At 32.4% G+C, this 13,085-nt stretch overlaps 3 protein-coding genes across 3 annotated transcripts in view; 2 read left to right on the plus strand and 1 right to left on the minus strand.

Annotated features, from left to right (window-relative positions):
* The first annotated feature begins 1,049 nt into the window (after positions 1-1,049).
* On the plus strand, positions 1,050-2,044 carry LOC119831111 (iron-sulfur cluster assembly 1 homolog, mitochondrial). The gene is made up of 3 exons (XM_038354366.1): positions 1,050-1,161; positions 1,342-1,633; positions 1,718-2,044. The coding sequence occupies exons 2-3, from the start codon at positions 1,342-1,344 to the stop codon at positions 1,819-1,821; spliced, it is 396 nt and encodes a 131-aa protein (XP_038210294.1). The 5' UTR covers positions 1,050-1,161; the 3' UTR covers positions 1,822-2,044.
* Positions 2,045-2,993: 949 nt separating this feature from the next.
* LOC119831011 (polyadenylate-binding protein-interacting protein 1) lies at positions 2,994-9,044 on the plus strand. The gene is made up of 8 exons (XM_038354208.1): positions 2,994-3,264; positions 3,551-3,765; positions 4,469-4,621; positions 4,829-5,047; positions 5,471-5,575; positions 6,507-6,675; positions 7,580-7,703; positions 7,833-9,044. The coding sequence occupies exons 1-8, from the start codon at positions 3,153-3,155 to the stop codon at positions 7,930-7,932; spliced, it is 1,197 nt and encodes a 398-aa protein (XP_038210136.1). The 5' UTR covers positions 2,994-3,152; the 3' UTR covers positions 7,933-9,044.
* Positions 9,045-9,872: 828 nt separating this feature from the next.
* The window catches only part of LOC119831014 (D-2-hydroxyglutarate dehydrogenase, mitochondrial), a 4,497-nt gene continuing 1,284 nt past the window's right edge, over positions 9,873-13,085 (minus strand). Inside the window, exons 4-9 of the mRNA XM_038354210.1 lie at positions 12,374-12,573; positions 11,767-11,935; positions 11,561-11,690; positions 10,589-10,745; positions 10,297-10,462; positions 9,873-10,159 (exon numbers count right to left, since the gene is read on the minus strand). Coding sequence (XP_038210138.1) covers positions 9,906-10,159; positions 10,297-10,462; positions 10,589-10,745; positions 11,561-11,690; positions 11,767-11,935; positions 12,374-12,573 — 1,076 coding nt within the window. The 3' untranslated portion in view covers positions 9,873-9,905. The remainder of the gene's footprint in view (positions 10,160-10,296; positions 10,463-10,588; positions 10,746-11,560; positions 11,691-11,766; positions 11,936-12,373; positions 12,574-13,085) is intronic.

Here is a 13,085-nt window from a genome sequence, read left to right on the forward strand (position 1 = left end):
TTTGAAAGTTATCTCTGATACGTTCCTGTTGCTAAATTATTACCAACAAAGAAACTAATATTTAACGCTAATTAGTATAATTTTGTAGTAACGAAATGAATGTTTTGTTGGTTTGCTGAATAAAATTAAATTTTCAAGCCGGTCAATAATATTTATCATCATTTTTTTGGTCTTCTGTTAGTGCAATTATAAAATAAAGTTACCAAATTGCTCCCTAATCTTATACCTTTAAACGAGCAATTCTTGAATATATATATATATATATATAATTGGAATCTCGGAATCGGCTCCAACGATTTTCATGAAATTTAGTATACAGGGGGTTTCGGGGCGATAAATCGATCTAGCTAGGATTTTTTTTTAGAAAATGTCATATTCGTGTTTTATTCGTGTTATTTTTTTCTTCGTAGATAGCTGGACAACTGAAATAACACATAGGCACTTTTTATACCGATATTCCTACGGGATACGGTTACGCAGCACGCTTACGCGGTTTCAACCGCGGATCACAGCTAGTATATTTATTAACTAGATAAGAATTCTATCTCCATTTGTGACTTTTTTTTTTGGCTTTCCCGATCTCAATAGTATAAGGTGTGGGTTAAAAAGTGCCAGAGGTGCAAGAAGAAAAAAAAAATGAAAAGGAGCCACAGAATATTTTCAAAGTAAGATACTAAATTAAAAACAGAAAAAAGACTTTCGCTTTGTTATTATTCCTGCTGCTGTCCTTCGACTCTCTTACTCATTAGATACGAATTCTGCCAAAATGTGACAATTTATTTATGTGTAGATCAAGATTGGTTTTTGTTCAATCTCATACCTTTAAACGAGCAATTCTTGTATATATATATATATCTATATATATAATTCGGGGGCGATAACACTTTTTATACCGATATTCCTACGGGATACGGACTTACGCGGTTTCAACCGCGGGTCACAGCTAGTAAGTAATAATGAAAGAACCTTGATCAACACATCAACGATACGAATAATTTTTTACTCTGTGCAGTGCAATGCATTATTTGACAATGACTTATGACATTCAGACTTTCCCTTTTGGTAGTCAAATTCGACATATCATATATGTCACATATTTTCAAAAATGACACCAAAATTAATGTAATGAGAAGAATCTAAAAATATTAATAAAAAAACAAGGTATAATGGCTAAAGATGCAAAAGAGTTTTTTTTTTAATAATATCCGCTTATTTATGTTTCGGGATATGTTAGTCTGAATAAAGGAATAAAATATTGTTTAAGAACGCAATTAATTTTTTTTAAGTAAATCGATAATTTCTCATTTAAAACCGATGATATTCCATTTTTATTAATTGTAGATGGCTACAAAAACAATAGCAAGTGCAACTGTTAGGGCGGTAAAAAAACGTGTTTTACCATCGCGAGCAGCCCTTGTTTTAACACAGTCAGCTGTGCAGAAGGTAAAAGAAATTATGTCGAAGGAAGAGGCAAAAGGCTTTGTGGGCTTAAAAGTTGGTGTACGACAAAGAGGTTGTAATGGATTATCTTATACCTTAGATTATGCAAAAGAAAAGGGAAAACTTGATGAAGAAGTAAAGCAGGATGGTGTAACAATAATAATTGATAAAAAAGCCCAGTTAACATTATTAGGTTAGCGATTCTTTTAAGTTAAAGTGTACATAATTTATATAAGCACATAATAATATTTATCTTTTTTAATATTCCTATTTTCAGGAACTGAAATGGATTTCGTAGAAGACAAATTAGCAGCAGAATTTGTATTCAACAATCCAAATATAAAGGGTACATGTGGATGTGGAGAATCTTTTAGTATTTAAAAAAGAAATTGTAGATATTTAAAATTAAACCTATTTTTAGTGTTATGATTTAGCAATCTTCTGTTAATGCTGACTAAGTTAAGAGCTTTACGAAGAGTAGTATGTAAATAATTAAAATATTTTTTTATTATTATTTGTAGATAATAGAAGATATATTGTTAATAGGACCGCACATCGTTTAAAAATAGTGTTTTTATTATTATAAATAAAATTAACACACCAATTTAATGAATTTTTATTTCTACTAAACAATACTAACTTAATAAATTGGAACAACCACATAATATTTCTGATTTTAAGAATAGTGATATTACTATGAGAGACATAAAATTTTATTATAGGTTTTAAAACTCAAGGTGTGCTGTACATTATACCTATGTGTGGCCACTTCTTATTCTTTCATTTTCCTTCATTATCTAAAATGAAAGCTCTACTTACGCACCAAATAAATACTACATAATGTTCTAATGTGATAAGTCATATTAGAATATAAATAATCTGCAAATGTATTGTGTAGTAAATGTTGATAGAACTATTTTAAAATCATTGATCGATTTTGTGTTTCGTTACCTACTTATGTCATTAATGTGCACTGGAAATTAATTAACCTATAATATATTCGTAATTTTTAAGATGCAGACTAGCAATTATAGAGTCGTCATCGGTATCTGCTTCTTTATAGCTTAAATAATACCAAATACTTAATGTTATTTATATATTTTGTTAATTTACGCATTGTTACCTACCTATTAACATGTTTTATTTTAGGTGATAAGAAAAAGAATTCTAAAAATATAGGTAGGATAAGATATATGTACCTACAAAATTTAAGTATACTTATATTCGCTCATATATTACTTTTTAAGATTCGCTCTAAGTACTGAGAACTGAGAAGTGAAAAGAATCTGTGATGTTATATAATTTCAACTTTTCAAGTAGGTTCCTATACGAGATGGAATCCATTACGTAAATGTTACAATTTGAATTAATACTGCAAAAGAAAAACATTGGTATGCAAACTATTTTCATTTCAATAAAAAAAATAATTATTATGATTAGGACTAGATAGATACAATTTAATGATTTATATTCGTAAATCATTGGTACTGATTATTTGAACTTGCGTATTAAGAAACGTAAACATATGCAAAAAAATCATCTATCTCACTCACACAAATAACATGGAGGTGGTACAGTGAAGTGTTTGCCTTTGTTTACGTGTCGGACGAATTGAGAAATACGAAAATTTTCTTTCTGTTTCGTTTTATGGAATTGATTTATATTTTATTCATCAAAATAAAGTTCAAAAAGACTAATTGTGTCTAATTGAAATGAATAACGGGGATATTGGTGGGTCTAGAGGAAGAGGTCGCGGATGGAAGCAACCCGAAAATCCTCCCAAGGAGTTGCGTCGTCCTAAAACTTTAAATGAGGATGCGAAAGGTATGAAAAGTAACTTTTATATAATGTTCGACTTTCACCGACTCCGTTCATCATCACCTCGGCGACGTCATTACTAGTTCGTTAGCATTTTAAGTCAAATCTTAAGTGAAAGTGCTCTCCAAAGGATTTTCATTGGTGATGACGTCGACGTGGTTTGACAGTAAGCGGCCGGCCGTGCGGTTAGTTATGGTAATTGGTTAAGTACCAATTTAATGGAATTCAGTCTGTTTCAAGGCACTTGTCCAGTATTATAATATGTAATTTATTTATATTCCTCCTTTTGCAGTTGAACCACCCAAGTCAAAGCTATCTGCAGATGCCAAGGAATGGTATCCCCCAAATTATGTACCCCAGACTCCGGTAACATATGCAGCAGATGTACAGTATCGAGTTCCACGGTTTTCAGTACAGGATCGCCTACGTCAAGCACAAGATCAAGATCCTTACAACTTTGAAGACATGTCAAATTGGCTTGATGAAACAGAAAATGTAGACTTAAGGGTATGCCTAAAAAGTTTTAAAAATATTTCCTATTTTGCTTTGTTGGATCAGGATAATTACTCAGAAATAACGATTTTTAACAAAAACAAATCCATCATCAAATTGTCTGAATTGACCAGTTTGGACCATTTATTCATTAAAAAAACATGAATCATAACAATTGGTTCACCCAGAAAAAAATTATGGGGTAACAAACACAAAAAACAGTCAAATCAATAACCTTCTTTTTTCATGTCCGTTGAAAAAAAAATAAAACAAATTTTATATATATATTATAATTTAAATAAAGATGTAAGTACATCTTTATTTATGTACATATCCATAATCATTTAATGGGTCCAAGCAATTTTCACCATAAATTTGTTCATAAATAATTTTCATATTATGGAATTTTGACATTTGTGTTTAAAGTAGAAGTTTAAAACTAATAGATATACTAACACATTTGTAACATACTTCATATATTTGAGCAAGGAAATATAAACCTTAGCACTTCTCCTACCAAAAGATTATGTATGTGCAAAATAATAATTATATAAAGCTTTTAAAAATATTTTATACATTTTCTTAATATCCCAGTTTGTTAGCAAGTTGTAATCTTAACCTGATCCTACCTACTTTCAATCAATTTTGTAAAAATATAGAAATAGCAAAATTATTATTCTGATATAATAATGATGAATGACACAAATATTATCTACAGGAGCACATTGCATATCTAATCACGGTTATGTGTGAAATAACATTTGACCCCGGCAAGTTTGACATCTTGTGTGGATCCATAGTGGATTTGTTTGCATCAAGTCTACATGATGCAACCTACACTAGAGCACTTGTGGAAGCTATTGTCAATCAGGTAAATTTGTTATGTAATATATTAATTGCTAAAATAGAATTCAACCATTTAAAGTTTTTTTCTTCAGAAATATATAACTTACGTAAAATGTAACAACTAAATAAGAATTACTAATCAGGTTTAATATTGACATATTTATTAGTAGATACTTCATGATATAAAAAAATAATTAATAATTTTATACTTAAAAATTATTTAATTTAATAGTCAATTGGCGAATCGAACTTCCGATACAATGGTGCGCGTTTATGTTCGATGTACGATTCCGTCGCTACGCCAGAAGAATCGACCTTCCGAGCATGCCTGTTGGAGCGGTGCTCAGCAGAGGAAAATAAGATCATAAGTGGTGTGGAGACATCTGAAGAGAATATGCGTGGCTTTGCTATGTTTTTGGCTGAGATATACACTCAGCTGGAAGATAACCAGGTAATATACATAAAAAATGTAAATGTTGTAACTGTTTTGCTACATTACAATAAATTAATTTGAATTATAATAGAATTCATTATGAATATATTGCATATATTTCTATTATATTCAAATATACTTTACCACTCAAGGCAATATGAATGAAATTTACACCATTTATTTTATTTTAATACCTAATAACTTTAAATTACTCATATCTCTCGATAATTATCCAATCATTAAGGCATTAGAATGGGTCTCTATAAATGTTACTTTTTTAAAGACAAGTTACACATCTTCTCTAAATAAACGGAGCTGTCAAAACCAAATATCATAATAAATATCTGTCCTTCTATAAAGATAATAATTTATGTGAATATTGTAATATATGTGTTAAAATAAAAAAGGCCATTAAATTATTAAATCCATATTCATTTTTAGGGCGGAAGAATAAAATCGTTAGGTGAAAGTCTTTGTAAGGTGTTATTACATCTATTAGACACTGATAAAGAAACCAACATTAAAGCAGTGTGCCAGTTGTTAAAGGTAAGCTTATGACAAACATTGATTTGCATCATTTATTGTTTAAATTTTCATAAATTAAAATAACGTTGAATAATGTTTAAATTATACAACACGATTGGCACATCTGTTGCCAGGTTGACAAGAAATGTGATATATTACTAACAAATTATAAGTAATCATTCATAGATATTGGTATTTTCACATCATTGAATATTTCAGTTTCATGCTGTTTGTGTTTATAAGAAGTTCAGTGGACTTTAATTGCTGTCGTGAATAATTCATTAGTGTGCAGTTAACCAATCTTCTTTAAATAGCATACATAGCTATACTCGCAAATGCTTATGTAGACAAGTTTGAAAAACAAGTTTTATAATGGATATGTTTCTTAAGTATTACAGATTCGATCTTAAAGCAATCATTTGTTTAACGTAATTTTTCCTTATGATACAATAATTAGTGATCCATATATTGTTAAAGTTGCATTAACCTTTCATTCTTTCAACTATTATTGGACATTGATTTTTTTTTCACAGTTTGTTAATTTTTCTAGCTAATATTTTTTAGTACAGTCCACAGTACAGTTTGCAGTGGTGGCTCAGTGGTGAGGACCTCCTACTTAAAAATCGACAAGTCGGGGTTCGAGACCAGACGAGCGTGCAGGAAATAAATTGATTTTTCAATTTATCTGCGCGTGTAGATAACACCACCACTGCTCTAAACGGTGAAGGAAAACATAGTGAGGAAACCGGCATGTCTGAGAATCAAAAGTTCGACGATATGTGACATCTGCTAACCCGCACTTGGCCAGCGTGGTGAATTATGGCTTGAACCCTCATAGGAGGCCTGTGTCCCAGCAGTGGGAACATATATAGGCTAATGATGATGATGATGATGATGATGATGATGATTTTTTAGTATATAATGTGAAGTGTATGTATGTATGCGTGCGCAGCTGTCGGGCATAGCGCTGGACGCGGACTGTCCGGCGGGCATGCACGCGGCGTTCGAGCGGCTGAAGCGGCGCGCGCAGCTCGGCTGCGTGCGCGCGGTCGTGTCGCTGCGCGCCGCGCGCTGGGGGCTCGCCGACGCGGACGCCAACAACGCGGACCGCCGCCGATACAGTGAGGACTCGCGCTTTGTGGCTTTGTGTTTGAGCTGGCGGTTGGCCTGATGGTGAGCGGTCACCACCGCCCATGGACAATCATTTATGGTGAACATTACCCACCACAAAGAGCGATTAATAGATTCGCTTTTGTGCTCGTGGCGGCGTTTGTGGCTGTCGCGTGTGGCGACCCTTAAGCTTGTTTTCTCATGATTTTATTAATATATTGCACATACAAATTATGAACATTACTCACGTAAACAAAAAAACATTTATTTCATTGGTTCTTCACCCGCGCTATTTGAATTATTTTTTTTTAAACTAAACCTGTTGTTTTTAGTAGGTGATATGATGTTAATATTATTGTTCTATTTTAAATATCAAAATTCAGATGTTTTGTATCCATTACAATACATACCGTTACAATTATAGCGGAAGTCACACAATGTACAATAAGTACATATATCAGTTTGTTTCTTCACTCATTGCTCACCTGTCACAATGTGGATGTTCCCAAGTCTATATTTCATGTATATTAGTTGTTAGTTAGTTGTTAAAAGATCGAATGTTGTCACCAGGCGATCTCAGTATTTCTATAATATAGGTATTTTAAAAGAGTTATTTTATATAGTTTGTAAGTACAGTTAGTCCAAAGAGAAATCCTAGTATGTATAGTTAAAAATATATGAAAATGGAGTTTGTAGTTCTTTGGTATCATTATTATGATATATATTAGGTATATGTATAAATTACACGAATTTTATTAGAGCAACTAAATTTCCCATCGGCTCTTCACTGTAGAAAATGCTTTACGAACTGGTATAAATATTAATCTATGTTACGTCGATAACGCGAGTGACTAAAGAGTGTTTCCAGAAGTCAAACCGAATAAATAAATGTAATTTTGTGTGTGTTTGCATCAGACGGCATAGTGAGCCCCGAGGGCGGGTACCTGGCGGACGGGCACGCGCTCACGGCGGAGGAGTGCGCCTTCATGCAGAGCAACCTGCCCTCCGCCAAGGGCGCGGCCATCGAGGAGGAGATCCTGTGAGTAAACACTGCGCTGCACTCTAGTGCACTGCATTTGTGCGTCATATCGATTTTTTTTTTCATCTTTTGCGAATATCATTGTATGAACAAGACTGACAGAAATATTTTATGCTGTCTTGTTCGTAGCGAGGAGCTGGAAAACGACGCGTGGGAGACGGGAATGGACGCGGAGATGCAAGAGGGCTTCCTCGAATTTCTCAAGATGTCGAACCAGATCAAACGATAACCGCCCAGTGGCGGCTCCACCGGATCAGACCAGCGTCTTTTCTACGATATTAGTTTAAAGGAAAAAAAAATTACAAAATATATCGAAAATCACAAAAAGATTTCGCTGTCATAGCACATAGTACGCGAGTCCATACGGCAATACTAACACAAAATCCAATGTATTTGTACAATTCATAGCAATAATACATAGGCTTACTACTGATACTTACATACGTTATTGTATTGTCTCAATTTTACGCATTTGTTACATAGTAAAGAAAACTATTTTAACGGATTGTGAACGTGTTGTTCTGTTGGTATCGGTGTGGCGCTGTACGTCGCGCGAGATATGGCGATTCGCAATTAGTAAATATGTAAGTTATGTGTTTGCTGTGTTGATCCGTTAAAGTTGTTTATAATAATACGTTAACAGCCAACTCGTTTGTATTGCATGAATTTATTGAAATTGATATTCAAATTGTATTCCTCTATCTGCTTTCGTATCAGGTAAAAGTAGATAAGACGATTCTGTCTGTTGAAATAACATTTGGTCTGCGATCTGAAAATGTATGAATTAAATTGACAGTGACTCTTAGATGTAATTATCATTTTATAAACATTTCTGTAGTTTAAAATGGTGAAGACTAAATGTAAACAAGTTCATGTAATGGAGATAATTTGAGCGCGAATGCATAATAATCGACTGGATAATTTTTTTATAATGAATTAAATGAGAAGAGGCAAATTGTATATTATGAATATTTATTTGCTTAAATAATAAATAAAAGTTGAAGGCACGTTAACAAAAAACGGAGGTATTTTCTATCCAGTTTTTGCGTTTTATTTTTAACATATAAGGACAAGATATATTTAAGTTACTCGGGGGAGTTACCGATGAGAGTGTGGTTTTTACATTCTTCTTAGCTCTAACCGCAGTTGATTTTTTAACTTTATAACCTCTTGTTTACATTTCGTCTGTATACGTTAAAATTATTTAGTGATCTCATTATTGTTCCATTTATTTCGTCTAATTCATGACAATAAATAACAAACATGCAAACTGCATTAACATCTTCCAACAGTTTAAATATTACGTCGTTTCTGATAAATTATTATGTATATCTATCAAAGCCCAAATACCAGACGAATGCTCGCTACTTTTAGAAATAGGAAAAAAAAATAATAATTCAGAAATAGACGCATTATACAACTCCTTAAAGATAACATTAAATTTCGAATTTAAAGTAGTGCGAACGAAACTCTTCCCCAAAATCGAACTATTTTTGAACGAATTTCGAGTAATGGACGCTAGGTTGTATGCGTTTGGCATCATCAAAACATACCTTAATTCCGTCAATGGCATTTGATTAAAGACTTGTATGTGTGGGTTTTTTTCGTGTTGTAATGACGATATCTTATTTGTATGATATTAATGCGATTTAGTGAAATATTAAAAGTACGAAATTTGTTGTGGCATTTCAAATACGAGCACCAAAATAAAATAAAAAAGATTTATTTTTGGAGTGATAAAATGTGTAATCTGTTAATTTATTATTTTATTTCAAGAGAAATATTAGTGTTCGTTTTTAAAATAAAATTAATATAGTGACTGTGCTGCGTTAACTAGACTGGTGATAGTTTCTTTAAAACTAAATTTTTGCCACTAATTTTTAATACAAGATTACCTTGTCACTTCCAATAAGCCTTGAGAATGCAGATTTTTGAATATATTTTATGCAATACTGGACATATTTATTTTAAGCAATTAGGCGGAAGTTTATAATATTTCATTGTATTTTTGTTGCAGTGATATTATGAATGTTATAAGAATAAATGGATATTTTAATAAAAGTCATTTAAATATATCAATGTTTTATTTCAACAATACATAATATATCAACAAAACAAAATATTGTATAAAAATATAGTGATATGTACTTATAAACTAAGTATATACAGAACCAATATAGGTCAACTTAAATACATATTCATTCAATCCGGTAATACTTTATAAGGGTTAAGAATTCCATTAGGGTCCATCATTTTTTTCAAGTCGCCCATCAGATGTAATGCAGTTTCGTCTTTACTGTAATGTATGAACTGTGGTTTACGAAAACCGACGCCATGTTCGGCACTTATCGAACCTCTCAGTCTTGCGACCTCCTCAAATATATATGGTTCCAACAAATCGCACATTTCTTTGCTATATTCCGGCGCGGTTACGTTTATATGGATATTGCCGTCACCTAAAATAGTTTATCACGTTCATCATTTTGTTTATCACATTAAGTAAATAAATATATTTTTAAAACAGTACATTCACTGATTTAGTTTAAATGAGAAAAAAATGTTGTTTATCTATAAAAGAAACATTAATACATACCAACATGCCCATATCCGTAAACATTCGCAGCCTTATGACCTAATCTTTCACGAAGCGAGAGAACTATATCGTAATAGTTTTTCTGAGGTATTGAGACATCGTATTTAAAAACGTAACCATCGACTAAACCGGCTCCTGCTATACTCTCTCGAATGTTCCATATGTTCTGTGGAATTATATAGTGCTGCTAATTCTCATATAAATTAAGAATGTGACACTTATTAATATTTAGATAAATCCAAAAATTTTACGATCTTTTAATGAAATCAAATGATATTATCTGTTTAAGTACCCGCATTTTAGAAGGATTTGAAGAAACGGTGCCATCTACTATAAGTCCTCGTTCCATTTCTTTGGAAAGAAAGCGGTTTAATTTTTCGCTATCGTGCTCTTCATCGCTCCCACTAGTTTCTATCAATACGTAAAATGGAAAGTCACCCAAGGGATTACTAAAATATCAACAAATGCATTATAATATTTGTAGAAAAAATAAAAACAAAATTATGAATTGTGTTTAATCCTACTATCCTACTAATATTATAAATGCGAAAGTTTGTAAGGATGTGTGTGTTTGTTTCTCTTTCACGCAAAAACTACTGAACCCATTGCAATGAAATTTACGCAGCTAATGCTACATAAAAATAACAATTGCAGTCATAAGTTACTGCTGCATCCTCAATATTTAAATTTATCGTAAACATACTTTAAACATATAACAAAATACGTCTAACATAAAAATATAATATTAGCGTTACCAGTATATCTAACGAATATTTGGCTCTTCTTATCAAGCAAATAATATGATAAGAATTTTCCATAACAAAATGAAAGATAGGCATGAATGATAAAAAAGAATCTCCAAGATATTCAAATGATCTTAATTTTATTAAAATACAATAAATATAATGCTTGGTATTATTAATTTCTTTACGAGTGGAAGGAAATTAATAATAATATTTATACACTAGTTGTTGCCCGCAGCTTCGCCCGCGCGGTCTTAATAAATTTTCATAGTACAAACTTTCATCTTCCATTTTATCCCCATGGGGGCAGAATTAATCAAAATCCTTTCATAGCGGATGCCTATGACATGCCTGACATCTTGCATCATGCATATCTGCATACCAAATTTCAGCCCGAACCGTCAAGTGGTTAGGGCTGTATGTTATCAACATACAGCCCTAACCACTATGTCAGTCAGTCATTCCCCCTTAGAGTTATTTATACGTAGTAAGATTATCTTGTAAATTCAAAATGTACTTACGTTAGTTTAAGATTTTGTACAGTGGAACTAATTGCCCCATTATCTGCCATTTCAAATGCAGAAAGTATTTCCCCTAGTGATGATTTTGCGCTTATATACAATTCCAATACATCGTCAAATGTTTTTACACCTAAAATCAGAAGCATAAATATGTGGCAACTTCAAATATATCTATTTCTTTTTCCTTTAAAATATGTTATTCATACCAAAATATCCAAGTGTTACAGCCCTTGGTAATGGTGGGCAATGTATGGCGACCTTGGTCACAATACCCAAGCTGCCTTCAGATCCAATGAAAAGATGTTTTAAATGATATCCAGTGTTGTCTTTCTTGAGAGTCCGCAAACAGTCAATGACAGTGCCATCGGCTTTGACCTAATAATATTCAAAATAATATTATCATATTCGTACTTTCTTGTTTGTTTTTACGCGAGGTTTTATACATTTATAATGAACTAGCTTTCCGCCCGCGGCTTTACCCGCGTGGAATTCGGTTATATCGCTTACATCTCCCTATTTCAACTCCTTCTACCATTTTGTCGCGATAAAAATTATTCTATGTCCTTTCCCAAGTTCAGTTCTACCTTCATAACAAATGACAAAAAAATTGGTTCAGTGGTTTAGGCGTGAAAGCGTAACAGACAGACAGACAGATGTCAATATTATATACTAAAATTTACACTTCTTTAAAATTATCCATAATATTTTTTACTATACTATAAGCATACCAGCTGACCCAGCAAATGCTGTTCTGCCACACTCTTATCATGACATGGTAATTTTATCATTATAGTAATTTGTATTAATACATACAGCTTCGAGGCCCAAAACAGATCCATGTAAGTTTCCATATCGTAATAATCTCAAGCCTCCAGCATTCGTGCTCACATTACCGCCAATGTGACATGACCCCTTGGCGCCAAGGTCGAGGGGCATTATGAGTTTACGCTCTCTAACATAGTTGTCCAAATTTTCTAAGATACATCCTGCTTCACATACAAGAGCTCCTGTAGACAAAATATTCAAGTTAAATTCTAGTAGACTCAATTGATTCCTATTCAATTAATTACCCCCAAACTATTAAGAGCTGTTGGCTAGACAACTTCAACAGGTTCAGGTTTTTTGTGAAAGCTATATATTTAGCCCTCCAGCCCTCCAAAACCACTGAACCAATTTTGATTAAACTTGCACTTATATCTAAGTTGAAGCATACCCAACACAACTAAAATGAAATCATTTCAATTCGACTTTCAGATTTTGAATGGCACACATGTTTAGTAGCTAATAATGGCTAAAATATCCAATTTTTTTTTCAAGTAGGGTACAAATGTGAATAAAAGGAAGGTTGTTGTGGTGTGTTGGTTTAGAGTGTAGCATTAATACTATATTTTAACTTTGAGAAAGTGACATGCTGCTCATATAGGAAATATGTTTTACTTGATAACTCTATAGGTTTTCAACTGATTGACTGATTGAATTATTATAATTTGGTTCTATTTTGAATAAAAAATTGAACCTCATCCTC

This window comes from Zerene cesonia, chromosome 13 (assembly GCF_012273895.1).
Source record: "Zerene cesonia ecotype Mississippi chromosome 13, Zerene_cesonia_1.1, whole genome shotgun sequence".
Classification (NCBI taxonomy): Eukaryota; Metazoa; Arthropoda; class Insecta; order Lepidoptera; family Pieridae; genus Zerene; species Zerene cesonia.

What these genes read in the sequence shown, in the direction of transcription:
- LOC119831011 (XM_038354208.1), top strand. Translation starts at nt 3,153, where the DNA reads ATGAATAACGGGGATATTGGTGGGTCTAGAGGAAGAGGTCGCGGATGG. An exon ending in CAGAAAATGTAGACTTAAGG is followed by an intron (nt 3,766 to 4,468) that starts GTATGCCTAAAA and finishes TATTATCTACAG; the next exon opens with GAGCACATTGCATATCTAAT. An exon ending in TGGAAGCTATTGTCAATCAG is followed by an intron (nt 4,622 to 4,828) that starts GTAAATTTGTTA and finishes TTAATTTAATAG; the next exon opens with TCAATTGGCGAATCGAACTT.
- LOC119831111 (XM_038354366.1), top strand. Translation starts at nt 1,342, where the DNA reads ATGGCTACAAAAACAATAGCAAGTGCAACTGTTAGGGCGGTAAAAAAA. An exon ending in AGCCCAGTTAACATTATTAG is followed by an intron (nt 1,634 to 1,717) that starts GTTAGCGATTCT and finishes TCCTATTTTCAG; the next exon opens with GAACTGAAATGGATTTCGTA.